This window comes from Aedes albopictus, chromosome 1 (assembly GCF_035046485.1).
Source record: "Aedes albopictus strain Foshan chromosome 1, AalbF5, whole genome shotgun sequence".
NCBI classification, from domain to species: Eukaryota; Metazoa; Arthropoda; class Insecta; order Diptera; family Culicidae; genus Aedes; species Aedes albopictus.
Window position 1 is genome coordinate 186,931,651 of NC_085136.1, and position 27,044 is coordinate 186,958,694.

Sequence of the window (27,044 nt, forward strand, 5' to 3'; positions counted from 1 at the left end):
TGGAGCGCAGAGAGCACGATGGGCGGACCAGGTGGAGCGTGACTTAGCGAGCATTGGGCGCGACCGAGGATGGAGAGCGGCAGCCACAAACTGAGTATTGTGGCGTACTATTGTTGATTAAGTCTTGTCTTAATGATGTTGAACAAATAAATGTATGTATGTATCTGGGAAGCAACGGGTGCCAAAAATATTCCGGCAATTCTCTATACAAGATAGGCCAAGTGGTGAGTCCATCTTACTCGGATGAAGTTGTACTATGGGAAGGAAGTTCCTGTTTACCGGAGTTCTCATTGGTTTATCAAGCCAACTTTGATCGCGGACCGACACCATCTGGTTTTCACCTCATTTCCTAGCGACCGTTGCGATGCCATGATCTGCGTAACCTTCTGATCGCTACGTACTACAGGTTGGGCAGAGTAAGGCTGCACTTGGTCGAATCGCCTATCCATGACGAAACGTTTTGAATGGAATTATTTGGTCCATATTCTTCTCACTAGACTGTCCGACTTTAGCAGTCATTTGCTCATCGAATTATATGCATCTGATATTCCTCTTTATCTGCTACCTGGAAGCTACCCTCATAGCCATCAACTTATACGTGCTATTGAGACGTATCAGGTACTGTAATTTCTCCAGCTGTTCAGGGGCAATATTTCTTAGCACCAATGTAAACACGCTGCAAAGTAATTACAGCTCTATATGAGGGCTGTCATAAATATGGCATTCATTCGTTCATGGCATCATTAATAGCCCTAACGCTCTAAATAGAGGAAAACGCGCTTCTGGAGCCGTCGTTCTAATACACCTGGGGCTACCTATACACTCTTAGAAAAAATCATTAGAATCTTCATCATCAAGTTCAGTTGGATGCACATAAAAGGAGCGACCCGTTTTACACAAATTCACTACTTCTATCACAAATAAAATCGAGCTAGCAAACGCTTATACCGAATCGACAGATGTAATAATGAACTGGGTTCGAACACTAATCCACTGATTGAGAGGCATGGACTTTACCTCTCGGTCATATCACCAAGTTGTGAAGTAGACGATAAATGTGAAACTCTTTCTACGTACCTGGGCAGACAGGTTTGTTGACATCTTGTGAAACCAACTCGAACTTACATGATGGATGTAAAGTTGAGTCAAATTAGCCATTCTATCATGAAATGTTTACGTACGTTGATGATTTACGTCACGTGTAAATTCCAATTTTTTAAGAGTGTAGCCAAAGTAAAAAAAAACTCCATCCTAAGTTCAAATCACACGCTCGGTCCCCGTTTTCTAAATGCCAAGCTATCGCATACTCGATAACGCACAACACATTTGCCGGTGCTCGTGGTGCAATTGGTCACGCGTTTGCTTCACAAGCAGATGGTCATGGGTTCGATCCCAGCCCCGGCACTTTTGTCAGTCGCTCTCAGAGCGTTAATGATTAATCATAAATTTAATCATGATTAATGATTAATGATTAAGATTAATCAAAAATCAGTAATCATAATCACCAAAATTTCTCATTTAATCATTAATCATTAATCTCAATCACACTGATTTCGCAATTTAATCATTAATCAGTAATCATAATCATAAGAAAAAAAAATTAATCAATCATTAATCATTCATCACCAAAAATTTTTCACCATATAAAATATATGATCCAATATGAATTGGTTCAAATGCTGTTCTTCTTGATTATTTTTTCAATAATCTCCCAGACAGAGTTACCTTTTACTTTTGGAACTTCAAAAATATTTTAAACAATAATTATATTTTAATCATTTCCTGTTTTTTGTGATTGATTAATCATGATTAATCATGATTTTTATTCAATGAGCCATTTTTAATCATTAATCATAATCAATAATCATAGATAAAATCAATTTTAATCATTAATCATAATCATTAATCATCCCAAAAATCAAATTAATCATTAATCATAATCAATAATCACCGAAATTTGAATTTTAATCACCAATGATTAATCATGATTAAAATATTTGTTAATCATGAACGCTCTGTCGCTCTTTTCCCTCTGAGAGCAGCTGACACACTGATCCTCTTCTGAGCCCATAGCTCAAACGAACCCGGAAACATATGAACATCGGCGAACGGCAACTCATATTGGACCCCTAATCGGACTGAAAAAAAGAACAACCAACAGCCACGTATCATTCTACCATGATAGGGTAGAAAAGAAAAGCAGCGCAACGGCAACCAGTTCGATATAGAAGAATTAGACTAGAATATATTTAGGCGCTGTACAAAGTGTAAGTATAGCTTTCAATTTGAATTGCTCATGTAGTGCCCTAGTGGGTAAAAGAGCAGTAAATCAGGTTAAGTGATTGAAGAATAAAAAAACGCGAACTGCTGCTGACAGCGGGCATCGCTGACGAATTCAAAACAAACTCCAACTATCCTAACCAAACGACAGCACTCGATCCGAACCCAACACGGACTGGATGCCATACTGCTCCATGGTAATAGGATGAGCTCGGAGATGTTGATGTATAGTACCTTACCTTGTAAGCCACAAAATAACTTTACTCCAACGCCGAGCGTATGCTCCTCCAGTTTCCCCGAACGTGTAGGGATCGCAGATCTTCTTCAACCGCAAGTCGGCTCCTACGAAGTCGCCAACCTCTACCTGATTCCCTGCCGAATATTGGTTTTGCTATTCTTTCTTCTTTCTACGTGTCCAGCCCACTGAAGTCTGTCATATTTTATACTTTCCATAATATTTGCATCTTTGTACACTTGGTACAACTCATTATTCATACGCCTGCGCCACACTCCATTTTCTGGTTTCCCACCGAGAATTGTCCGCAGCACTTTGCGCTTAAAAACTCCGAAAGCTTTTCGATCTTCTTCCTTAAACGTCAACGCCTCGTGACCGTAGAGGGCAACCGGAAGAATCAGCGTCTTATATAGAGCGAGTTTCGTTAGGCGTGCTACCCGCTATCATGTACTTCGCTTTGGTAGATTTTATCGTCAAGCCTATCCTCGATGAGATCAATATCGTCCGCAAAGTCGAGGAGCATATGCGACCGTGTGATGATAGTGCCATTGCTCTGCACGCCAGAGTCACCAACGTGGTAGACACTACGTCTGCGATACAAATACATGATTTAGATCCATACAGCGTTGCGCGTATCAGCCTAATTAGTTTCGCCGGAAAACCATGTGTTGACATAATCTACCGCAACTCATTTCTTTTCTCCGAATTGTACGTTGCTTGTAAATCAATGAACAGATGGTGAGTCGGCAAGTTATATTATCGAAATGTATCTAGGATCATCCGCAGGTTAAACATTTGATCCGTCGTTGACCGGCCCTCACGAAAACCAGTCTGGTATTCGCCAACAAAAGACTACTCAAGAAGTCTCAGTCTGTGCGCTTTCCTGCAGAAGCGACATATGGTGCCAACCAGCTGGTAGGCAATTCTTCGTCCTTCCAAATCTTTATAATAATTTGGAAGCTACTCTCTTCCCTGCTTGACCGGGATCTCGTCCTTCTCAGCAGCCTTGCTGTTTCCAGCTCCTTGATGTGAAGTAGTTCTTCCTTTTCCCAGATCGATTGAGGGTACGTTATGAGCAGCCGTTCACCGATATCAAAATCGATTGAGCCATGGGTTATGAATAGAGTCAGTGTCAGTTGTTCTAGAAGCAACTAAATGAAAAGCTGAAAGGCAGCGTCCACTTATTACGTAACGCTAAAATCAATATTTTTTACCACCCCTCCCCCCTCCGAAACCACCGTTCGTATGAGAATCCTAAACTTTTGGTATGGGCTTGATCGTACTCCCCCTCCCTCCAGAGCGATACGTTATTTGTGAATGGCGCCAAAGCGCATATGCTAGGACTCAAACCTATGATTTTCTGCTTACAAAGCGAACGTGCGAGCTACATGTTCAGTTGTTACTTGTTTAGATTGTTATTTCAACGCAGACTAAACCAGACCTTCGGTGATAATATAATTTGGAATTTGGTGTTGCTTCAACCACATTTTTATCTAATTATTAGAGCTATCCGTAGCAGTACCAAAAAACGACTGGCATGAGGAAGAAATAGTTCATGCCATTTAAAGTAATTTGCACAATTTACATAAATGGCAGCTCTCATCACCAATGCTGGAATGATGACCATGAAAGATTAGACTTACATAGATGTTCACGGCGGAGCCTCGGTCTTCTCGGCAGCCAGCGTAGGTCACAAAGTCCTCAGCCGCAGCCAGAGCGTCATCATCATCGTTAGTATGTACATATAGGTAGGTACGTGTATCGTGGCTCTGCATCACTTGACATGATTCCAACCGCGTCCTGCCTTGGCTGGCTACCGAAGAGGCTCATTGATAAATCAATCAACCATTTCCCGAGCCTCGGCTCCTGGCCTATTGGAATCGAGGCAGGAGAAGGAATTTTACATGCGCATCTTATCTCTTATGCAGTCAGCCCCATCCCATCTCGTAAACAGTTATGAATGCGGTCGATCAGTCGTCGTCGTCGTCGTCGTCGTCTTCGTTGGTACACGGTCATGGCGGCGGTGGAGGCAAAGCAAAGAAGATCGTATTTATTGGGCATTACACCGACTCCGGAGTCCGGGATACCGAGGGCTCTGCTGGCTGTCGGAAGGCCAGGCTGATGTATGTATAATGGAGATGTGTCTGTACACATTGCGCCTATTATAGGCCGCGGTGTCTGGGTAAGAAAGAAGCCAGGTGGTACATGAACAATGGGATTTTTCTTTAAAAAATGGGTATAAATGGATTTTGGACGGCTTTCAAGGAGAACTGCTTGATCGGGATGCATTGAGTAACGGATTGAGTGTTTTCAGGAATGTATTACATTTCTATTGGAAGAAGCAAACGATCCAGATTTGTTTTATATTTGCACTTCCGCAGTTTAAAACTTTTAGAATTTTTGGCCAGCCCTTTGCGAAAATTGTCTCTCTGTTCGCTGGATGGGAATTCAATCCAATATCGTTTGTTCGATCGCGTGATGGATAAGAGGAAACACCCCGCCAGGGAACGTCCAACACAGTCAGTGGCAACATCATTTCATTTCATTCACACGGCGTGCAAGCATCTCACAGTACTGCTGCAGAGGCAGGCTGCAGCAGTGTCAGCGCGGGCTATCTTTGGCCTAGCCGCCTCCGAAGTGGTGACAGTGACACAACAGCGGACTAATAGCAGACAAACTCATTACTTCTATATCAGTTCTTTGTGGGTAGCCACTATTATTCAGAATACGTCCATTCAACTGCCACTCTTGCAAACACAATATTCTCCTTGCGTCGTCTCACAACCGCCATTACTTACAAGGTTTGGGATTTGCTGTAAATTTGTTTTGAATTGAAGTTATCCCATTCATTGAACCTTTTGCCGTCCGCCGCCGACCGCCAGCAATTGGTCGCGGTGATTGGCCAGATGGTCGGGGCTCATTGTAATGTATCAGGGAAATTTATTGACTCCATTAGACCCTCCATTCCGATGGCTGGATTGATTTGACGCTTCGCTGCCCGCCACTGACGTTGATGCCCCAGGTTACTCTCCAATTGGAAATTGTGCAAAATTACGCTAATCATATCCCTGAGCTCGGCACCCAGCCCGGAGGGAGCAATAACAGGTGAGCTGATTTGGGACAACCTGCTGGGTGTGAAACTGGATCGTGTATGGACTTGATGCTCAATTGAGAGTGATGAATGAAAGTGCTCTTATTGAAGCAAATGCCATTGAAGATCAAGTTTTTTTTTGCTGCCCATTATGAACAATATACATTTTTTCATTTTTCAACAAGATGATATCCAAATGTTCAGTGTACACACCATGTAATGATATCGGTGGGCTATTGCTTTCATTGACGTCATAGAAAAAAAAAACTGAACGCATGTAAAAGAGCTCATGAACGTTGGATGTACATACACAGCTGGTCTTTTAAAAAGTGCAATGGACTGTTTACATCGGATACCGTGCTTTACAAGACCGTGTGAAAAATGCTAAATATTTCTGGCAACTTCGTTTTGCATGGTTCAATGCGCAAACCAAACAAGGTTTGCTCGTCAAAAATGTTGCACCATAACATCGGAATTTCAATAAGTTAGAAGATCTTTAAAAAATATTCATTTTTCTGAAACACTTCAAGGCATCGAGTTAAACCGACGTCAGCATCACACGAGGGCAATAACAGTGCATGTCGCAACACATCAATTTTGTAATGATAGCCGGTTCTTATTTTTTATCTAAAAAAAGTGATATATAGAAATAGATGCAGTATCCCACACATATCCAAAAATTGCGGTACACTGGCTACACCTCGGAATACTGACTCCCACCACCGCTAATGGTGAAGGTACAACAGAATGACGCAAAATAAAGCGTGCGTTATGGCGCCTGTCCCGTTCATGACGGACGATGCAAAAGTACATAGATGCCAGTTCACCACCCGGATCATTCCAATGAACCGTAAACCTGGGCTTACCCATTGTCACTCACCTTTTCCTTTGGCACACTATGCCATTGAACGATATCTGAACCCGTTTCCTTTGCGAATCGTTGTGTGTTGTTGCAGGGAAAACGATGTTTTCTCTTGCATAACATATTTTTTTAGAGAAAAACAAAGCACATTCACCCAAAATACAGTGCAACGATAGCATACCATGATATTATAACCTTGAATCTTTGGTTGAGGGTTCGAAGCTTGTTGCAAACCTTTCTTATTTCCCATTAACTTGTCAGAAGACGATGACATTTTCATAAAGATTCATGATGTCCTCAGTTATAATGGAAAATGTCTTGGCATACGAACGTTTGTTTTCCCGCATGGATGTTTGGCCGAAAGTTGTAGCTACTTTCATTTTGATCGTTTATTAACCTTTCTTTGAAACATCTGCTGATCGTTTAAGCTACACAGATGAAATTTGTAATTAAATACAGGAACAATCATCTTCATGCTTAAGTTTCATTCAGTTTTCTCAAATGATGGCTAAATGTATTTCGGGCAAACGTCCATTCGGTCAAAAGTCCGCATACCAAACTTCTGTATGCCAAACAGGTTATCAAAGGATCCTAGATCAAAGGAGTCCTGAAGGCAAGTTGGGTGAAAAGAACGCAATCAAAACCAATCTTGGCTGGGCTTCTATATGATGACGGGACAACACAGACCTCTTCGAGTACTACCTGTCAATCGTAACACATCTGCTCATGCAACAAACCTGAGGCTTCAAAATATAAAAGGCGCCGTACATAAATTACGTAAAGCTGTAGGGAGAGGGGAAGGAACTCTAGCATTGCGTTTTTTAGGTTTTTACACAAACAGAATTACAAGGTCAGAGGAGTTGGGAGGAGCAGCATGTAGGATATCATTGAACTCGGATCTCTTTAACGACCCAGATTAGACAGCGTCTCTGGTGGGTAGCCTGAACGAGTTCCATTACCGTTGAATAGGCTTGAGTGCTGACACCCTCGAGATGTTCCATCACGTCAAGATTGTTCCTGAATCCTGAGAATAAACATTGCCTACGTTTTTCTTGGCGCGACCACAACTAACAGGATGATCCAAGCATTTATGTCAGGCAGGCAATTCCATTGAGAGCTAGCTGTTCTCCTTTTATAGCCCAATTTTCTGAATGACCATTCACGACCCACTGGGCCTCAACGACCAGTTCCTTGTCTTACTGTAGGAGGTTTGCTCCGCTAACGTTAGCTGGGGCGAACGAACTTCTGGTCACCTGTTAGAGAAGTGGAGTAATGGGCTGCAGTTGCCACATGAATTAAAGAAGGTGGTGTCCAGAAAACGCAGAACTCCAGGCATCCTGCCGCAGAGCTAGAAGGTGGGTGCAAAGAGCTCGCACCGATGAGGGTAGAATGGAATAAAGTGAGGCCTACAAGGCGGCTAAACTGGCACTGAACAAGGAGATTAAGGCACGTAAGCGGGCGTGCTTCGAAAATCTAGGCCAGGCAGCCAACACGACCCTATGGGGTTATGCCTACAGAGTAGTCATGGCCAAAACGAAGAACGCTCTCCCGAGATGCTGTAGTTGATCGGAGGTGGTGGAGGTTAACAGAACATCCGCAAGTCTGGACAACAGGCAGTGGTCACCACAGGCGGATGCACGATCAACACTAGGCGCTCACTGAAGCAATTGGGGGTCATGATCGACGATAAGCTGAAATTCGGAAGCCACGTAGTTTATGCCTGCTTAAGGGCAAGCATAGCGATAATGGCATTGTCAAAGATAATGTCAAATAGCTCGGCAATAGCCTCGAGTAAGGGTAAGCAGCTCGCAATAGCGCTAGTGGTGGCATAGGATGAAGAGTTCTTCGAGCTTCGCGGCATAATATGCTGAAGCTGCAGAGGAAATGGGATTCCAGCAAGGGTAGATGGACACACAGGCTCATACCAAGTGGACGAGCAGGCCCCATGACGAGGTTAACTTTCACTTGACACAATTTCGGGCAGGCCATGGGTGCTTTAGATAGTAACTGCAAAATTTCGGACTCTTCAATATCTCGGAGTCATTCCTAACGGGCGTACCGCGACGGTAAGGAAAAGAAAGAATGATTTTTTTAGTGGGTCGATTCCCACATAACTCGAGGAACCATCTCTTGGGTATCTGATCAGTAGATTTTCCCATTTTATAGAAAACTGGTCATGGGAGCAGGCTGTTATGGTAATGAACCCCTCCCCTTTCTTTCATTCACTCTTATCCGCGTTAAAAAAATGCTGAAAAAAGTACGCTTGCTGTACACAACATCTGCGTGTTGCTGGCGATAGTTGCCAACCGCGCGACTTCCGGAAGGTTAAGGGCCCCACCGATTCTCCAAACGGCCGCATCGAACTGTATGATTATATATGTAATGTTAACATTTCAATAAGCGTATGTTTTTGATTGTATTTTTCTCCAGTTTGTTTTGCGTAAGTAATTTTCACGTCGTTGTTTGGAGGTACATATGACTACTCTGCCCACAAGCTGTTGCTGATCTTAAGAGAACACAACCATGTTACAGGACTATACTGCCGTTCTACGCCCGATTGTCCCATGTTACTTGGGATTCCCATATAACATGGGACAATCGGGCGTAGAACGGCAGTATAAGTAAAGTAAATATACCAGGTTAAAGCAATAGTTGTTGTATTGTAATGAATATTTTATAGATGAATTTAAACTGTTGTTGAAATCGCGTATTTGGTTGGTCTTTTATATTTTCATTTGTTATGTTATTTATTTATTTTTATTCTTCAACCACTTAACCTCTTTTTGTTCACTAGGAAAGTGCGTGAGCGATTCCAATTGGCAACTGCAGTTACACTTTGTACAGCGCCTAAATGTTTTCTTTTCTAATTCTTCTATATCGAACTGGTTGCCTTTGCACTGCTGTCACTTTTCTACCCTGTCCATTGTAGAATAATGAGCACGGGGATGTTGGTGTCCATTATAAAAGCCGTTAAGCCGATTTCCAAGTTTCCGGGTCCGTTAGAGCATATGCTCAGAAAAGGGTCAGGTGTTAGCCGCTCCCGGAGGAAGAGCAACTAACGAAAAATTGCAAATGTCGGGGCTGGGATCGAACCCATGACTATCCACTTATGAAGTGAACGTGTGGTCACTACGCCATGGGCTAAGGCAAATGTCATGTTATTGTGCCGTTTCAAATTCATACAAATTTAATGAATTATGTTATACTTCAATTCAAATTGCAAAGCAACTCAGTAAAAACATTTTTTTTTCTTTTCGTTTCAGGTATCTCATCCAACAGATCGATCTAATGTCGAATTCGTTTATTCCCGACGGTGCACTGCACCGGTGTAGCAATTGACACCGGAAAAACGAACGGTTTCGGTGCAATTTGTTGACAGCTTATGATGGTATTAGTAAGAGCGCGTGAGAGCGTCAATGAAAACAGTAAAGGATATCAAAAATAAACATAACCATAGGCATAATCAATGTTTTCATGATTTCCGTGGTGAACAAAATTATTTTTATTTATTTTTATTTTTTACTTTCTATATCCAATTTAACAATTTTAAAAGTTTTCAGTAATCCCCTTGTACATGATAAACTTGTAATAATAAATGTTACTTGAAAATTGTTATCCAATGTTTTAACACTCCTACATTATTTATCTTCTTCAAATTCTCGTAATATCATATTTTTTCAATTAAAAGCAACTTTTAAGAATTTAACAATTTCCGTTGTCTAATAAAAAAGGATGCTAACATACAATTCTAAACGATCTACGTGCACAAATTTAACACAAAAAATGTTGAAGGCAGTTCAATAGAAAACGTTTAGCTACAACGTAAAAAGAAAAAAATAAATAAATGCTTTTTAGAACAACGTTATTGAAACGCAACTCATATTAAAAACGCTTTAACCATGCTTTAGTGACATTTGTTTGACTTTCAATGTAATTCAAAAATTCAATATTTGTAGTAAGAAAAAAAAAAATACAATTAACGGATTTTGAAACTGTTTGTAACTACAAAATGTTACTTCAGTAATATTTCAGTCCAATTTGAATAAATAGATTTTTATTCTATTCTGGGCTCATCAAAACTTTATTACGTCATTTTTTTTTTTCATAATTAGTAGATCACCATGTGACAGAAAATTCTAATGTTTAAAATCATTAAAAGTAATCCACATATTTGCGATAATCAAAAAAAAATGTAATGGGAAAATATACGTTGAATCAACTCTTTGAAATTTCATGTTACCGATAATTTTTGAAGATTCCTCAGAAGTTGATTGAAAGACGTGATAATCATCGATCAAGTTTAAATAATTTTTAAACGGACAGATTTGCTGTTTAATGAATATCCAAGAAAACTGTTTATCTAATGCCGAAGAGAATATCATCATTCTTACCAAAACAAAACCACGATACAAGTTCAGCGATATGCATGTATTGGTAAAACTAGCTTTGTACCTGCTACACCGCGCTCAAACTAGGTGTAGCATTTTCTTGCACCGGTGCCAATCGGGTGTCAAAACAGAACAGTACCTGCGAATAAACGAACGGTTTCGGTGCAAGTTTGCTACACCCGGTGGCAAAGCGGTGCAGGCGGTGCAAATAAACGAATTCGACATAAAATTGTACTTGCACCGTAAAATGTAACCTATCATCCTTACAAAACGCGCGGAGTCCAAGCAAATTACGAAACAATTTACTCTGCCGCGAAAACACATCACCCAGGTAACGATCGCTACCACAAAGTTGCATTCATCAGGGCATTGTTTCACTGATGCACTCTGCACATGGTATCGCATGCAGAGCATAAAGTGTGGTTCTTGCAGTTATAATCAAGCGCCGATTTCGAAATTCAATAATTCAGCTGACCTTGATATTGCTGGTTTGGATTCACCTTCCCCGTCTGCGTCTTCGGCGGCGGGCGCAGCGAGCAGTAGTGGCCTAGCGATTTTCCATTTCACTAGGCACAACGCCTGTGGTCAGACGGTGCGGTGGTCGATTGTTCACTGGTCGGCTGCTTTTTCGGACCGCAGCGGGAGAGATATTCACCAGCGATGCCAAGGGGCGGAAGCAAGCAAAAAGAATGCAATGCGGTGTGGAGAGGACGAGGGAAGGTTGATATGCCGGGAATGGAACCTGATGCCCACCAGCAGCATAACTGCGGTGGTAACCATAATCGAAACCATGGATCCAGCCGACCGAGTGATTTTTATGCGTTTTCAATCAGTTCATCACCGGCTCAATTGAAGTCCATAGTAGATCATGTTTAATGAATCTTTTGAAATTTAGAAGCGAAAAAGTATAATTGGATGGCTAAATATCTGTTATTTTTTATTATTCCGGCAAACATTGTCGTTTTACAAATTGGCATAAAATAGTAGAAAAAAAAAAGCGAATTGCTCACTTTGGATAAAATTAGTTGTCTGGTTCAATGTGTAAAATAAGCAGGCCGGATTACGGATTGTGGGGGCCCGGGATCGGAACAGTTTCGGAAGCCTCTTCGGAGAGATGAGCAAAAAAGTTTTTCCATGTTTTTGAACAAAACTTGAGCAAATTGGAAAACAAAGTTAATGTGTATCAACCACAAATGGTTTTGTGGGGGCCCCTAAAATGTGGGACCCAGGGCCTAGCCCCCGTCTACCCCTTGGATCCGGCTCTGTACATAAGTAGGGTAAGTGTTCCAATTATGGATAAAGTACCAATTATTCGCCATAGTTGATGTAAATCAACAAGAAAAAAAATGTGAACAACAGATCCCGTTAACTCATTTAAACGCGTTTGGTACCCACTTTCTGGTCGGTTTACCCTAACTTGCTCGTGATTTTCGGGTGTGTGGCTCGTGTGTTGCTAGTACTTATTTCGGAAATTCAACATCGCACATTTCAAACGAAATTGTTGTTCTGGGGCAGCTCAACAACATTCCATCATTTCACATTATGTATGACAGCAATGATTCTGATGCTGCCAACACTGATCATGTAGATGTAGATTTAAATGAAGCTTAATATCTCAGGTTTGGTGTGAGATAGATTATTCAAATGTTTAACAAAGTAATAGTGTATCTCATGTTCATTGAGATATAGTAATATTTCAGATGCTGGCTGCGTTAACCCTATTTGCATTATACTTCCATGTTTGCTGAGTTAACTGCCTGGCGCCTAACCCGTAGAAGACGCAAGCAATCGTCTTTAGCAAGGCGGGTGTTGTTGTACCGCGAATCGATATAACATTCGGTGGGCAAATTGTACCGTTGTCCAACGAAGTCACGAATCTAGGCCTCAAACTTGACCATAACCTCTCGTGGTCGCAACAAGTGAATGATGTTATTCTTAAAGTGTTCAATGTCCTTCGCACTTTTCGTAGGTTTGCCTCTGTGCTCTCCATGCAGACACGACGTAAATTGGTTCAGGCAGTTGTAATGCCTATCTTCCCATACGCGGATGTCGTGTACTATCCGGGACTCTCAGCGGCGCATCGCTGCTTCAAATCTGCCGTACGTTTTGTATATGGTCTCCGGCGGCGTGAATCAACTGAAACTCTGCGAAGCTCCATTCTTGGTGTCGACCTGCCATCAAACTATCGACTGAGAATTTGCTGCTTCATGAGGCAAGCATACTATGGAGAACTACCTAGCTATATCCAACATCATCTACAGCGAGGACAGATGCAGAGAGCTCGCGGTTTCATCATCCCAAGACATACAACCTCGAGCGGGAAGAGTATACTGGTTTACAGACTCACCTGCTGGAACGGCTTACCTAATGATGCCAAGCTGAAACCAACATTAGCCACTTTTAAAGCATTAGTTAGAAATCTTGTTAAGTATTTTGTTCAGTATAGTCCTGCTTAAAATTCCATTACTTCATTTGTTTAGTTGTTTTTTTTTCTGTACGTTGTGGCTTTATTCTTTCCTACATGTAATTTTCCTTAAATCAGATTCCTTGACCTAAGATAAAGTATTGTATGTACTAATAGGTTACCGTTACGAATAAACAAACATACATAATACTTTCCTATTCACATGGTACTGTTGTGCTAATGAGGACAGTGCTCTGATCATGCATTGATTTGAATAAAGCTCAACGGGTCGCATGAATAAAAAGTATTCAATTTCAGTTCTGTAAATTTCAATTAGAAGGCACGAAATGTTGCTAATTGACAAATTAAGAGATGAAATTTGTGAAATAATTCCGATCTGGTAGGATTTGAACCCACGACTCCGTATTCGCTAGACCGGCGCTTTAATCAACTAAGCCACAGAACAGGTAATGATTCTGCGGAATAGAAAGCCAAACTGACTTCGAAGCCACACCGTGAACACTTCTTTTTCACAAACTCATCTCTCTTTTGGCTTAAATTCCAATCAACAACACACCAGCAAAACAAACTGCTTATTGGCTAGGTATGCGGAGTGCGAGAGTTGGCTTCATCTGATGTAAGAATGCGAAAACTTTTTTCGCAGATTTGGAGGTCGAAATGGAACAAAGTTGCAAAACTTGATACGAAAACCTATTTACCTATTTACTGAAATTGTGAGTGACTCGTGGAAATGGTGTGCACGTAAACGACACTGTAGCGACGCAAATCGTCAAAATCTAAGTCACTTTCTAAGTACAAATCACTAAACACCGCGATCCGCGTAATTGATCGAAAGTCACGACGAGTAATTGTGGGCATCCGCGAAGACAAATCAAATAATTACCGCAAATTAGTGAAATTGTTATCCTCCTCGGAACAAAGAGCACCATATTTGAGCCGCCAACAATTGTATCGTTACACTTTTTTTTATCGTGGTTTGTTCATTCTTAAATCAGCGATTTCAGACTCCCCCCCCTCCCCCATGTAACGCTTTTTGTATGAAAACCAAAAATATTTTGTATGGTTCGTAACGCTGAGCTAGACTCCCCCTCTCCCCCTATAGCGTTACGTTATTTGTGTACGATGCCTTAATCGCTATGATCGTAAAATATCCTCATGGCTAGTGGTTCTACCAGAAATGCCTCGACGAATTGGTGCTTGCCAGGAATCGTTATGAAAAGTGCTCTCGTCAAAAATAAACTTTCTGTTTGTAGTGTCAATAGCCAAAGTATTTGTGCTCGCAAGTTCAGTAAATTAGACGAATTGCGTCAGATAGCCCTATCTAGTTCCGTCGATATAATCTGTGTAACTGAGAGCTGGTTAAATGATAAGATCACGGATTCGTTGCTAACGATTGAAGGTTACAAGATTATCAGGCATGATAGGAAAGGACGATTAGGGGGCGGTGTTCTACTATTTATTAAAGATGAAATCCATTTCCAACTTTTAGAAAAATCGCAAGACCAGCCTGGTTTACAAGTTTCTGAATACGTGGCAGTCGAAATTGCCATAGGTTCCGAAAAAATATGCCTTGTTGCTATGTACAACCCACCGAATGTTAACTGTGCTACTTCCGTTGATAAGGTATTATCCGACTATGGTACGCGATACAACGACATATTTTTTGCTGGTGACTTTAACACAAATCTGTTGAATCTTGGCTCAATACGAACTAGAGAATTTCTTTCAATGTTGGCCATTCATAATGTGTACAGTATTGGCTCTGCACCGACGTTTTTCCATAAAGATGGATCATCTCAACTCGATCTCATGCTGACTAGTTCGGAGTTCCGAGTTCTTAGGTTCAATCAAATTGATGTTCCCGCTTTTTCAAATCATGATACGATATTTGCTTCACTCGATTTTGACAGAATAAGTACACCGAAGAAAATTGAATACCGTGATTACCATTCTATGGATGTCGACGGATTAGTGACTGCTTTTAGTGCTCTGGATTGGTCAAACTTTTACCGCTCAAATGATTCGAATTTTCTTCTTAATTTTTTCAACTCAAACTTGTTAGAATTACATGAAAGGTATGTTCCTATCCGTTCATTTGTTTTGGGTAGAAACAAAAATGCTTGGTTCAACGACGCCATAAGCAAAGCCATCGTGGATCGCGATCTTGCATATAAAAGATGGAAAAGCACAAAAAATCCGACTGATTTAAACTTTTTTAAAACGCTTCGCAATCAGGTTACTATGAAGGTTCGAAGGTTTGAAACAAAGCTTGATCTGCCCTCCAAAGAACTGTGGAAGAGAATAAAAAATATTGGTTTAGCAAAAGAATCCAAACCTTCTACAATTCGGTTCAATTCGGATGAAATTAATGAAAATTTTGCGAATAACTTCACAGAAAGTAATTTTACATCGTAGACTACTTTTTATCTAAACGAACAGAATACGAATGATCCATTCTACTTTGATCAAATTAATGAAATTGATATCGTAAATGCCCTATACCAAACTAAATCCAATGCTACTGGATTAGATGAACTACCTATTAAATTTTTAAAATCAATCAACCCATTGATACTTAAGCCAATAACGCATCTTTTTAATTGCATCATCGCCACTAGTGTTTTTCCTGATGAATGGAAGAGAGCTAAAATATTACCGATCAAGAAAAAAACAAACGTTGATACTCTACTAAATTTACGCCCTATAAGTATACTTTCCGCACTATCTAAGGTGTTTGAACGAATTATTAAGGAGCAAGTTTGTGATCATTTAAACCGAGAGAAACTACTGATTTCTTATCAATCTGGTTATCGTGCTAAGCACAGCAGAAAAACGGCAATGCTGAAGGTTTTTGATGATATCGGCCTTGTTATGGATAATGGCAGACCGGTTGTTTTGCTGCTCCTCGATTTCTTAAAAGCCTTTGCTACGATTTCACATCGAGTACTGTGTTGTAAGCTTACTGAATGTTTTGGTTTCTCCACTCATGCAATGAATCTTATAAAATCATATCTTGTTGGGCGTACACAAACGGTTTTGAATGATGGAATCTTTTCCAGATACCTCCCAATTTCATCTGGAGTGCCTCAAGGCTCTATTTTGGGACCAATTATTTTTTCCATGTACATAAACGATCTTCCTAAAGTTTTAAGGCATTGTAAAATTCACATTTTTGCTGACGATGTTCAGTTATACTTTGAATGTGTTAACGATTCTTCCGTACAATTTCAGGAAAAATCAATGAAGATCTCGCCAGTATTTCTGCATGGTCCATAAGAAACAAACTTTTATTGAATGCTAGTAAAACCTGCGCAGTGTTTTTGAGCCATTCACATTCCAACAGTATACTTAAACCAGTACTTAAATTAAATAACACTGAAATCGACTTTGTTCGGTTTGTTTTTTAGCTTAGATAGATATACCAGTGTTTCCCATCTTCAACATCGGTTGTTAGGATGTCCTTTCGACAAATTCGCACCGTTAAGATGTTGCTTGTTTTTGTTTAAACTTGCGAAATCAAAATCTCCTGGTTATTTACATGAAAAACTAAAGCCACTTCGAAGTTCCCGGGCCAAAAAATACGCAATCCCACGTCATAATACTTCATTGTACGGTAATTCCTTTTTCGTGAGAGGCATTTCCTATTGGAATTCACTTCCTAATGAAATCACCCTATTGGATACATTTTTAGCTTTTAAAAGGAAATGTATGGAGCACTTCAACGATTAGTTTAATTGTATTACGATAGATATAGTAATCAGTTAAAGTTTTTGAATTTATAAATTGAACTTCTAATGAAACGATACACCTTTCTACAACAAGAAACAACATGTAACAATTAAAAAAGACATCAAGTCTTACTGTTGCAAATAAAGAATCAAATAAATAAATAAAAAAAATACTCACCCGCGAAATTTATTATTTGCGCGAAAAAAGTGTACAACGTTATTTTGTTTACCGTTTTCAATAATTGGAAGAAAAAATATTGAACTTAATAATGCCAGCAACTAGAATGGACATTATTTTTCCTTGCATGGCTAAAATAGTGTCAATCCTTTTAGGGGGGCGCGTTATATCCCGATTTCCCCTACTTATTGAAACGTTTTGACTTCGGGAGCTCGAGTGGTCCCAGGCGGAGACCTGCCTATATCCCAAGCTACTGGTCTGACCAACGGCAGCTCATGGGGTGGGCGGAAAGGCCTTTTTGCTCCCGAGTTCCAGGGCGTTGAAGCTAGCGAGAGCTTTCGGATGGCGAGGGAAAGAGAAAAATGTACTCGCGTTTAAAGCTATAGTCGTTGTATTCCACCAAACAGCATTATGGACATGGTATGGGCGGTTTCCGGACCACCGCAGTGCGCTTGTTGATGATCGGCTGCCCACGAAGCGGAGTTGGTAGGAACAGTTCGTCAGAACCTGTCCACGTGCGTCGAATGTAGAATCAGCCGTCGCGCTGAGGAGACACCGAGAAGTTGTTGCTGTGCGACACGAGGTTGTTCCGCCGAGGAGGGGGGATATGATTGTCTCAAATCTACTGCAGAGCATTGGCTGATGATTGGCTGCCCTCAAAGCGGAGTTGGTAGAATCATTTGGACGGACCTTGTCCACGTGTATCGAATGTAGATCCAGCGGTCGTTGGAGAGTTGTTGCTTTGCGACTCGAGGCTCGCATATAACTATGAAGCAGCTTACGAAGCCCCTCCCGACGACTACCGTGGGGGGGGGGGGGGGGAGGCGTTGAAGTTGCACTTGTCTGCACACTACAAGCTCCGAAGTTTTTGAACCTTTCAGTGGTGCGGCTCGTAAGTGCGGAAAAGAGCGCTTCCTTTCTCGGTCGCACTGTCCTCCGTACCGACTGATCATCATACATCCAATTGATGCCCTCTTCGGTCTTTTTCACCGCAGAACCGCTGTTCCAGGGCGGCTGACTTAAATCAGCCAAAATATTGTCGTTTAGAACGGTAACATCGAGGAACATGTTTGAATGAATAAAAACAGGTCTATCACACTACAACTTTCGAACATACTCAAAAGTTCCATCGAAAATCTGGGAATTACGAAGAAATATAAACAATTTCGATTAAAAATGGACAGCCTATCCATAACTCATCTTTAATTTTTTTTCATGATTCCTTCGGCTAGATTTTAGCCGAAAGTTTTCTCGGATTCGTCTCTAAAGTACCTTCTGGGATTTTCGGTAATCCTCTCAGAATTTCTTCAGGAGTTTTTCACGGGGTCTCTTTTCTCGGTAAATTGGCCCCCATAGTTGCTTGCAAGATTCGAACTGCTTTGATAGAGCAGGTGTAATGTAGATATAATGCTATAATGCTGAAATTCAACCTGTTTGAATATTTTGAATACTTTTAAGGAAAATTAACGAACTACTAATATTTTTTCATCATTTGTGCATGCGTTAGCAAGGATCACAGGAGTGATCGAATATTGGTTATCTAAAAAATAGTGTTTTTCGAGAAGATTAACCAATGGAGCTAAAATTTGTACAAATGGTGCACATATAATATGTTGACAAACAGTTAAAATTTATCTCAATGAAAAGTTACAGCTTGTTGAACTTTTTATGAGAGAAAAATAGTTGTCTATTCCAAACATTGTGTTGCAAAACAATACAAAACAATACAAAATATTGCGAAATAAAGTTCTTGAAAAACTTAAAAACTCTGCAATATCTTCTTTTTAATTCTGGAATGCATTTTTACTAGACTCGCACCTACATTAAATTGGCAATTATGCTTCACTTTGAATCGCAGCGCCGGCGCCACTTGCACGGATATTAAAATTGGAGCAAACGAAACCAGCCTCAGCCGCAGCAGCCGCATCATCGTTTATGAGAGCGCGTGTGTGCATGTGAGTTTAAACCATAAAAGTGTTAATTTGAGCTTTTTCGCTGGAAATTTTCCTTTCTTCCACATCAAAGGCCACTTTCCGTGCTGGAAGCATGCAAGATTCCCTATCTTTTACAACAAAGCAGCGCGGTGCGACTTACCTGCAACATTATATTGCGTGGAGTGATTGGGGCTGAATGGTTTTAAACTGCTAGGCCACCAGATCCGAACATCGCGGAAAGTGTTCCAGTCCGGAGTTTGGATTGAAGATATGGACCAGAAAATATGGCATACTTCGGCCTGGTTCTCCGAGGGTGCCTGCCGCTTCGGACTGTGACGAAATCGTATTTTCCACATAAGTTTTACTTTTACTCCCTGCTTCAGAAAACTGGATGCGCTTATTTCTGCATGATTTGAGCCGTGATAAAATGCGGCTGGCAGCCACCCTGCATCGGATAAGCTACCGCACATATACCTTCCCAGGAGGAAATAAAATTATGATACTGGCACAGGTAAATTTATGGTTACAATAACTGGCTTCAATTTTTGATGGGTGGCACCATGACGTATCCGTCTGATTGCTCGTATGCCAGTCTTCATTTCTCTCTTCAACTTCATGCTTGAGAGATTTGAAAGTATTGTTTATGCTATTCGAATGGCAAATTCTATTTGATATATTTACGTGTTTTACAGTAATGTTCCGATTTTATCACGCCCTCCGCGCGTCATTCTTTCATTTTTCATAAATTTGGTGTTACATTTGAGAGCGAGTGTTTCCCGTTTTCTTCAAGATGAAAGTTGGAGGCGCGTTTTGCAACATTAAAAATGTTGAAAATGCGTAGAGATTTTGAAGAATATTTAAAAGCATTTTTTAAAAGGGGCGTGATAAAATCGGAACAATACTTATTAAAATAAACGGATGAAAAAAAAACAAATCCACCAACAGACAGCAATGATCGTGTAACCGAAGACTGACCTACATTACAATGAAACATCTTGTAACATCGCATCATGCTTGCTGCACATCAGTCGCGACGAAAAAGTTAATCTAGCAATCGTTTGATCTAGATTGACATTCACAAGGACATACACGTAGAAGTACACAACTACATACATACAGCTCCGTTCATAAAAATAGCAGTGAAAGCCATACAGCCGTTTTCCATACAAAATGGCCAATTTTGGCCTGCAGTAACTTTGTTCTCCCATGAGCGATTTTGCTGAACATTTGACAACAAACTACAAATATGATGAATATTGTTAGGGTAATTGTTCCACGTGTATTATGCTTAAATTATGAGATTGCACCATTTGTGTGCTTAAGATTTGCCCAAAAACCTATTTAAAAAAATATTTTCCTTAAATTTTTTGCTGCTGTGTTCCTATTGTTGCGGTAGTGTTCCTATTGTTGCGGTATCCCATATGATTTCAATGGGATACCGCAACAATAGAAACCAAAATTAAATTTTACCTCCATGATAGGAACAGTGTGCCTATTGTTGTGGTAAGCGATTTATGATCGAAAACAGAGAGAAACGATAGTTTTTATACTTTTTCCAAGCAAATTTGGATAGAAAACTACCAACTAACGTTTTGCAACCCTTCATTAGATGATACGATCATTGTTTTTGAAATGAATTTACCTTAATACCACAACGATGGGCACACTTACCCTATAGCATAATCTGAGAATTTTCGAAGCAGTTGAAAAAAGTTAAACACTTTGTGGAATTGATCAAAATAATAGCAACGTGTTTGTTTTGATTTTTTTTTATTCCGCAAACATTTTTATTTTCTTTAAATTTTAGCATTAACTTTTAACTATGACGGAAACTGTTCGAATAGCATGCATTTGTATGTCTTGCTTCTTCAAGGTAAAGCTATATTTCAATTTATAGCGCATTTAGTTCACCACTGGACTATCGCACTAGTTTTCACGAGTGCGAAAACGCTAATAAAAGTGTGCGGTTGCATCAAATCAACTCGGTGTCTTCAGAGCACTTGTTCACCATAGATTGAAGAAATAGTGCGCCGAAGACATCAACCTGATTTGATGCAATCGCGCACTTTTATTTACGTTTTCGCACTTATGAAGTCGCAGTTCGCAGTCCAGTGGTGAACTAAATGCGGTATATTTACACTGCTATTATTTGGAACGATTTCCCATAGTGTTTAAGTTTTTCCCACGAGCTTCGAAAATTCTCAGATTTAGCAATAACAGTATTCACTACATTTGTAGTTCGTTGTCAAATTTTCAGCTCAATCGCTCATAGGAGAAAAAAGGTACAGTATGTCAAAGTTGGCTATTTTGTATGGAAAACAGCATTCACTGCTACTTTCATGAACACAGTTGTACATATGCCAACCGGATCAGCAGCGAACACCAACTTAGCAGTGTTGTTGTCCGACATTCTTATTTGTTTACTTGTCCTTCCGGTTTGGCCACCTTCTGGATGCTATGTTAGCCGTGGAGTTCAGCGAGCTCGTGGGTCATTCTTCTACGCTACACACTGTTCTCCTGCCATCGAAGTTCATCCTTAGCACGCGTCACTAGAAAACTTGGTCCATGTTTGGCGATAATACCCACAACGACCGCAAAGCACTAAAATCACGACTAAAATTCGTTGGGTTTCGTGAAAATCGCACTCTGGCTGTTGAGCCCGGCTCGTTGCGTAGCACCTTCTAGAGCGACGTTGTAGACCCAGTTAACCAGTGATAGCATAAGATGTTGCATAAGATGATAAAGTGGAGGCGATATGCGTACATTTTACATGCGCCTAAATGGAGGCATGCACGCATATGGCCTCCACTTTTTCATCTTATGCGATATCTTATACGATTACTGCTTGTCTGGGAGAGTAGGTATGAGAGTCCTGCACCTTGTCGCAGTCCTCGGCGAGGTCTGAATGAACTTGATAATTCACCTAAAACCTAGCCCAAAACCCTTTCGTAGTTACGTACATCGTCCATCTTAGCTTTGATCAATCTGTTCAGCCTTGAAGTCGATTGAACAAGTGATTTGTGAACGGTCCACGAGCCGCACGTGAAGTCCGGTTCTCTATGTTGTCGAAGAATTTCTTGCAATGTTTCTTATAGAAGTTGTTCTATTCCGGAAATAATTAAGAATAACGTGTTTAATATTTCACAAATCGATCCTGGTGTTACAATACGAGCAGTTGAAAAAAAAAATGGGCCTGAGGATCACTGCTGTAAAGTGTCCGCAAATCGTCATCCTCTTGATCGACCCACCAGCTCGCTGCACACCACGTCTTATTTTACCGATCGGATGACTCTCGAGAACCATTGTAATCGGCTTTCCGACATCCTGATGACGTGACCCGTATACCGTAGCCTCCGGATTTTCGCGCTGTGGACGATGGTTGGTTCGCTCAGCAGCTGATGCAGCTCGTGGTGCATTTGGCATTTCCAAGTTCCGTGTTCCATCTGCAATTTGCCGTAGATATTACGAAACATCTTCCGTTCGAAAACTCCAAGGGCGCGTTGGTTCTCTGCATGCTGAGTCTATGTTTCTTGCCCATAGAGGACTACCGGTCTAATCAACGTTTTGTAGATAGTTAACTTTGAGTGACGGCAAACTTTGTTCTATCGTATCAAGTTCAGCGGCGTCCAATGCAAGCACGATGTACTGTCGTAATGCGTTTCTGAATATCTTTGCTGGTGTCATCGTCAGTGGTCACTAGTGAGCAAAATACACAACTTCTTCAACCGTCTCGATTTCACCACCGTCGATAGAAAGCCGGGTTGGCGGGCGAAGTAATTGGGCTTGTTTGGACAAATATTTGCCATGTCTAATGGGACCTTTAGATAGCACCTTGTAGGTGGCCTTCAGAATTGTGATCGCTCTGAAGTTCTCACATTCTAAATGGTTGCCTTTCTTGAGGATGCGACAAATAAAAAATGCTTAGCCCTGGGCTAGTTCATCTCGGCATCTACGGTTTTACACCCTTCCGAAGGGAAAACTCATGTTTTATGAGTTTGTCGGGAGTAGGATTCAATCCCAAATCAGGTCCTCAGCTTCAGAGTCACGAGGTTTAACCATCACACCAGGTTGGCGTTGTTGCTGGTATAGATAGTCATTCTTGGTGAAGGAATCACGAGCTCTTCCAAGTCCACACCATCCATTGGTAGGCAACTGTCCAGGAACTTGACATCGCGACTCACCCTGATTTTTCCGCTTCTTTGATCCACTAGCCACGCCTTGGAGACTTCACTATATCATATTTGCTGTCCAGCTTTCTTCGTTTCTCGTTTGGAACATGGCAGTACGCATCCGCTCCATATCGTTGAAAGTGTCCCAAAATCGGTTTCTTGCCAAACCATCGCTCATATGGTGTACCAGAGATCGTGCCGGAAGGTAGACGATTTTGCAGGTAATTTGCTGTTACGATGGCTTCTCCCCAGAAACGATGATCCATCTTGGCATCTATCAGCATACATCGGGCCATTTCCATCAAGTGCCTCAAGAAGTGCCTATTTTTTCTTTCTGCAATTCCATTTTGTAGTGAGGTGTATGGAGCAGTAAACTGGCCAAGAATCCCGTTCCGCTTAAGAAAAAACCTCACACGCTTGCTAGTGTACTCACTTCCATTTTCGGAACGAATCACTTTCGGTTTCTTGTCGGACTGTGTTTTCGCCATCTCTACGTATTCTTCCAGTTTCTCCAGGGCTTCTGATTTGTTCCGCAGGATGTAGACTACCGTGTATCTGCTATAGTAATCGATGAATGCCAAGAAATATCTTCGTCTTCAATAGTACTAGTCCACATCGGTCCACAAATATCAGTATGGACCAGATCCATTAATGCTGACGTTTGACTTTCAGACATCTTCGGAAAAAGCCTTCTGTTCATTTTACCTTGAATGCACGCTTCACAAATTTCCTTGCAGGTACACTCCTTCACAGACACTCCAAGGGCCAAATCCTTGAGCTTCAGAACAGCATCGTAATCTCGATGGCCAAGCCGCCGATGCCAGACATGGTTGCACTCGCTATCCGAAGTCACAAATGACGCAGACTTATTGTATTGCTGAAACGAGCAGATTTGGTGAAAATCCGCCGTTTCAAATAGTAGCGTTAGCCATCTCACGCCTGTGAGATAGGCAACAGTAAGAAATGAAAAGTGCTCGAATTCAATGTTTATATGTGTGTGTTTAGAGATTGATATGATAGTTGGTGACGAAAGTTGATCAACAGGAAACCATAAGAAATGTTATTTTAAACGCAAGAAAATTTGTACATACAAAATTGAAATCAAGAAAGAAACCGGAAACCCTCGAATTAAGTAGAAAATTATATATGATAACTTTCTTGGTCAACCGGGAGCGATTATTCGTTCTTTCCCTTTTGGACCGCCAAGGAGTCAAGTTATCAGAAGTTGATATTTAGTTCAGTGAGAAAGTGTTCCTTAATCAATAGCTAATACAAGTATAAAAATAGTTTAAAAAGAAAAGTGAGTGAAATTTTAACGTGTAAATTCATTGCTATTTTCAGATAAACCTATATTTTTTATGACAATTAAAATCGTGAGTCGTGCATTTAAAATTGTGCTTAAAAAGTAAGTTTCATGCATATTAGTAAAAAAAATTAAAACTTAAACGAAAATTTATTTACAAAAAACTAGAGTGCAGAATTTTATAGAAAGTGAGTCGGAGGCAGAAATTACGGTGTTACCGAAGTGAGAAAGATCAGGTAATTTTGAGGATTGTAAGGGAATATGTGTGTGCTGGGTTCTAAGAATTTGTTTTCTACAGTGGCCACAACCCGGTGGCATCCACCGTTGGGATAATCGGTGTGAGTTCGGTGCATGACGAATCCGTGGTGAATTATTAGTGGTCGCATACCCCGCACATAACGGAAGCGAGTGGATTGGTGCTTGGTACACGGCGAGGTTACCCCGGGTGTACCTATCGTCTCGTGGCTTCGGGCCACTATAGGTACGTCTGGAGCGCGTTGGCCATCGGAGTGTAATCTTGGCCCCCACCGTGAATCACATCCGCTACACGTGATTGTCCGTCGAGTGGGAGTGTCCATTAAAGGGAAAGAATCCCAACGCCAGCGTAACCGCCAGACTCACGTTCCGAAGATCTGCCGATCGGAGTGTACCCACCGACTTCCCAGGGAACGGATACGACCCGCGGCGCGGCGAGCATTATCGTTGTGACCGTGCATGCTGCTCCACCACCCCTCATCGAAGGAGCAAGATAAACAACCACCCGTCTCCACCATCTCCACCCCGCACGGGCCGTAGCCGTGCATCAGTGTGCGTAATCAACGGCCGCCAGACGCACTGCACACGCCGGTCTCGTTCGGAAAGTGCTTCGTGATCGAGCTCGCACACAGGCAATCAGCATCGTCGGGATCTATCTATCCCCCCCCATTCCCCCTGCCTGGGGACCGTTCGAGGTCTGTAATCATCGTCCAACCGTAAGTACACGAACCCAGAAAACAACAACACACACGAAACGCAACGAGAATTAGTAGGGAAAACACAAAGTGTATTAGTAGGGGAAGAACGCAGATTAGGGGGTTAGAACGACTCACGGAAGACACACGAACAGGGTAGTGACGTCACAGCTAGGGAGTGAGAGACTATCGGAGAGGTTCGGTACCGTTGGCCAGCGTAAGCTCCGGGAGAACTGCCGATAGCCGCTCAGTAGCCAGCTAGCTCTAATAGGAGGAAGGTCAGGGCATTGTAGACGTTTTTTATGAGAGGAAAATACGATGAATTTTAATCGTTGAAATCGATCGACTTATTTTTACGTATCGTTTTACTTCTTCAATAAACTTTTCTCTCTGCTACTAGATCATCTTCTTAACCTTATATAATTCAGAGAATTACCTAAAATTGAATTGGAAGTGGAAAGTTTTTGGGAATATAGGACTTTGGATTTTGGGACTACGGAGTATTTGGTGGGTAGGAATTGGAGGTGGATCCTGTTGGTGGGCACTGACGTTGCTAGCTGGGCACTTTGAATCTGGAGCTCTTGGTAGACGACGTCGTCGTCTGGCGCTAAAACCAGGAATTTAAGGACCCCTAGCAGGATCCACCTTACAGTGGCGCCCAACTTCAAATAGGTACGTCCCACTAGAATTTGAAATTTTTGTTTGATCAACTTTTTCACAGCTATTATTTTGAATTGAATTGGATATTTGTAAGTTTAGTTAAGTTTGATTGGATTCGAGCACTTTAGATATAATTTTCGGGGAATTCGGCTAGGATAAGATCACTTTTGAATTGAATACAAATGACTGGTAGGTTTAAGTAAGATAAAACGGATTTAGTTATTTTCGCGTTTTTTTTTTCTACAATAGCATAGTTTTTCTTTTCTTTCTATTATTCATATTTATCAATATTTTCAAATTTTATTTTACTTGAAGTACCAATTTCCTGAAAGAAATACAGAGGGATATTTTATACAATGGCTACATCAGACGGGTCAGTTTTGCAAATTAACGCGTATGATTTGAGTGAATGTGAGGTAGACTATGAGTTATGGATAAGAAATGAGCTTTACGAGGAGTCAGATAAACAGAAAAGAGATCGTTTGAGGAAAATGTTCCTAGAGGAAGGTAACGACACCATCACTTTGCCTGAGGATATTTTCTTTGTGAACGAGTTACCTCTAGTAGCAAGAAAGTTAGAAGAAATTGAGTATGGTCTAACAAAAACAATTCAGGTTAAATGGATTTCCCAACTGCGTCATTGGCGGGAGAGAATTTGCAGAACCAAAGTGGTCGATCTGGCTCAAGGAGAGCAAAAGGTTGAAATATTATCGAAAATCAGGCATTTGATTAAGACTTATAAAGCGACAGCAGTTAGGTTGATGAATCTCAGTGAGTCCGAAGATGAATTAAACAAAGACTTAGAACAAAGTTCATTTAAGAAAGATAATCTCAAAGATAG

At 41.1% G+C, this 27,044-nt stretch overlaps 1 protein-coding gene across 4 annotated transcripts in view; it reads left to right on the forward strand.

The window, feature by feature from the left end:
- The window catches only part of LOC109419486 (uncharacterized), a 361,628-nt gene that overhangs the window by 129,549 nt on the left and 205,035 nt on the right, over window positions 1–27,044 (forward strand). The window contains exon 2 of one of the 4 annotated variants that reach the window (XM_062846010.1): window positions 9,732–17,180. The exons of the other annotated variants lie outside the window; for them this stretch is intronic. Within the exon in view, the coding sequence (XP_062701994.1) occupies window positions 14,437–15,696 (1,260 nt within the window). The 5' untranslated portion in view covers window positions 9,732–14,436 and the 3' untranslated portion in view covers window positions 15,697–17,180. Of the gene's footprint in view, window positions 1–9,731; window positions 17,181–27,044 lie in introns of those variants that run through there. 4 annotated transcript variants of the gene reach the window in all.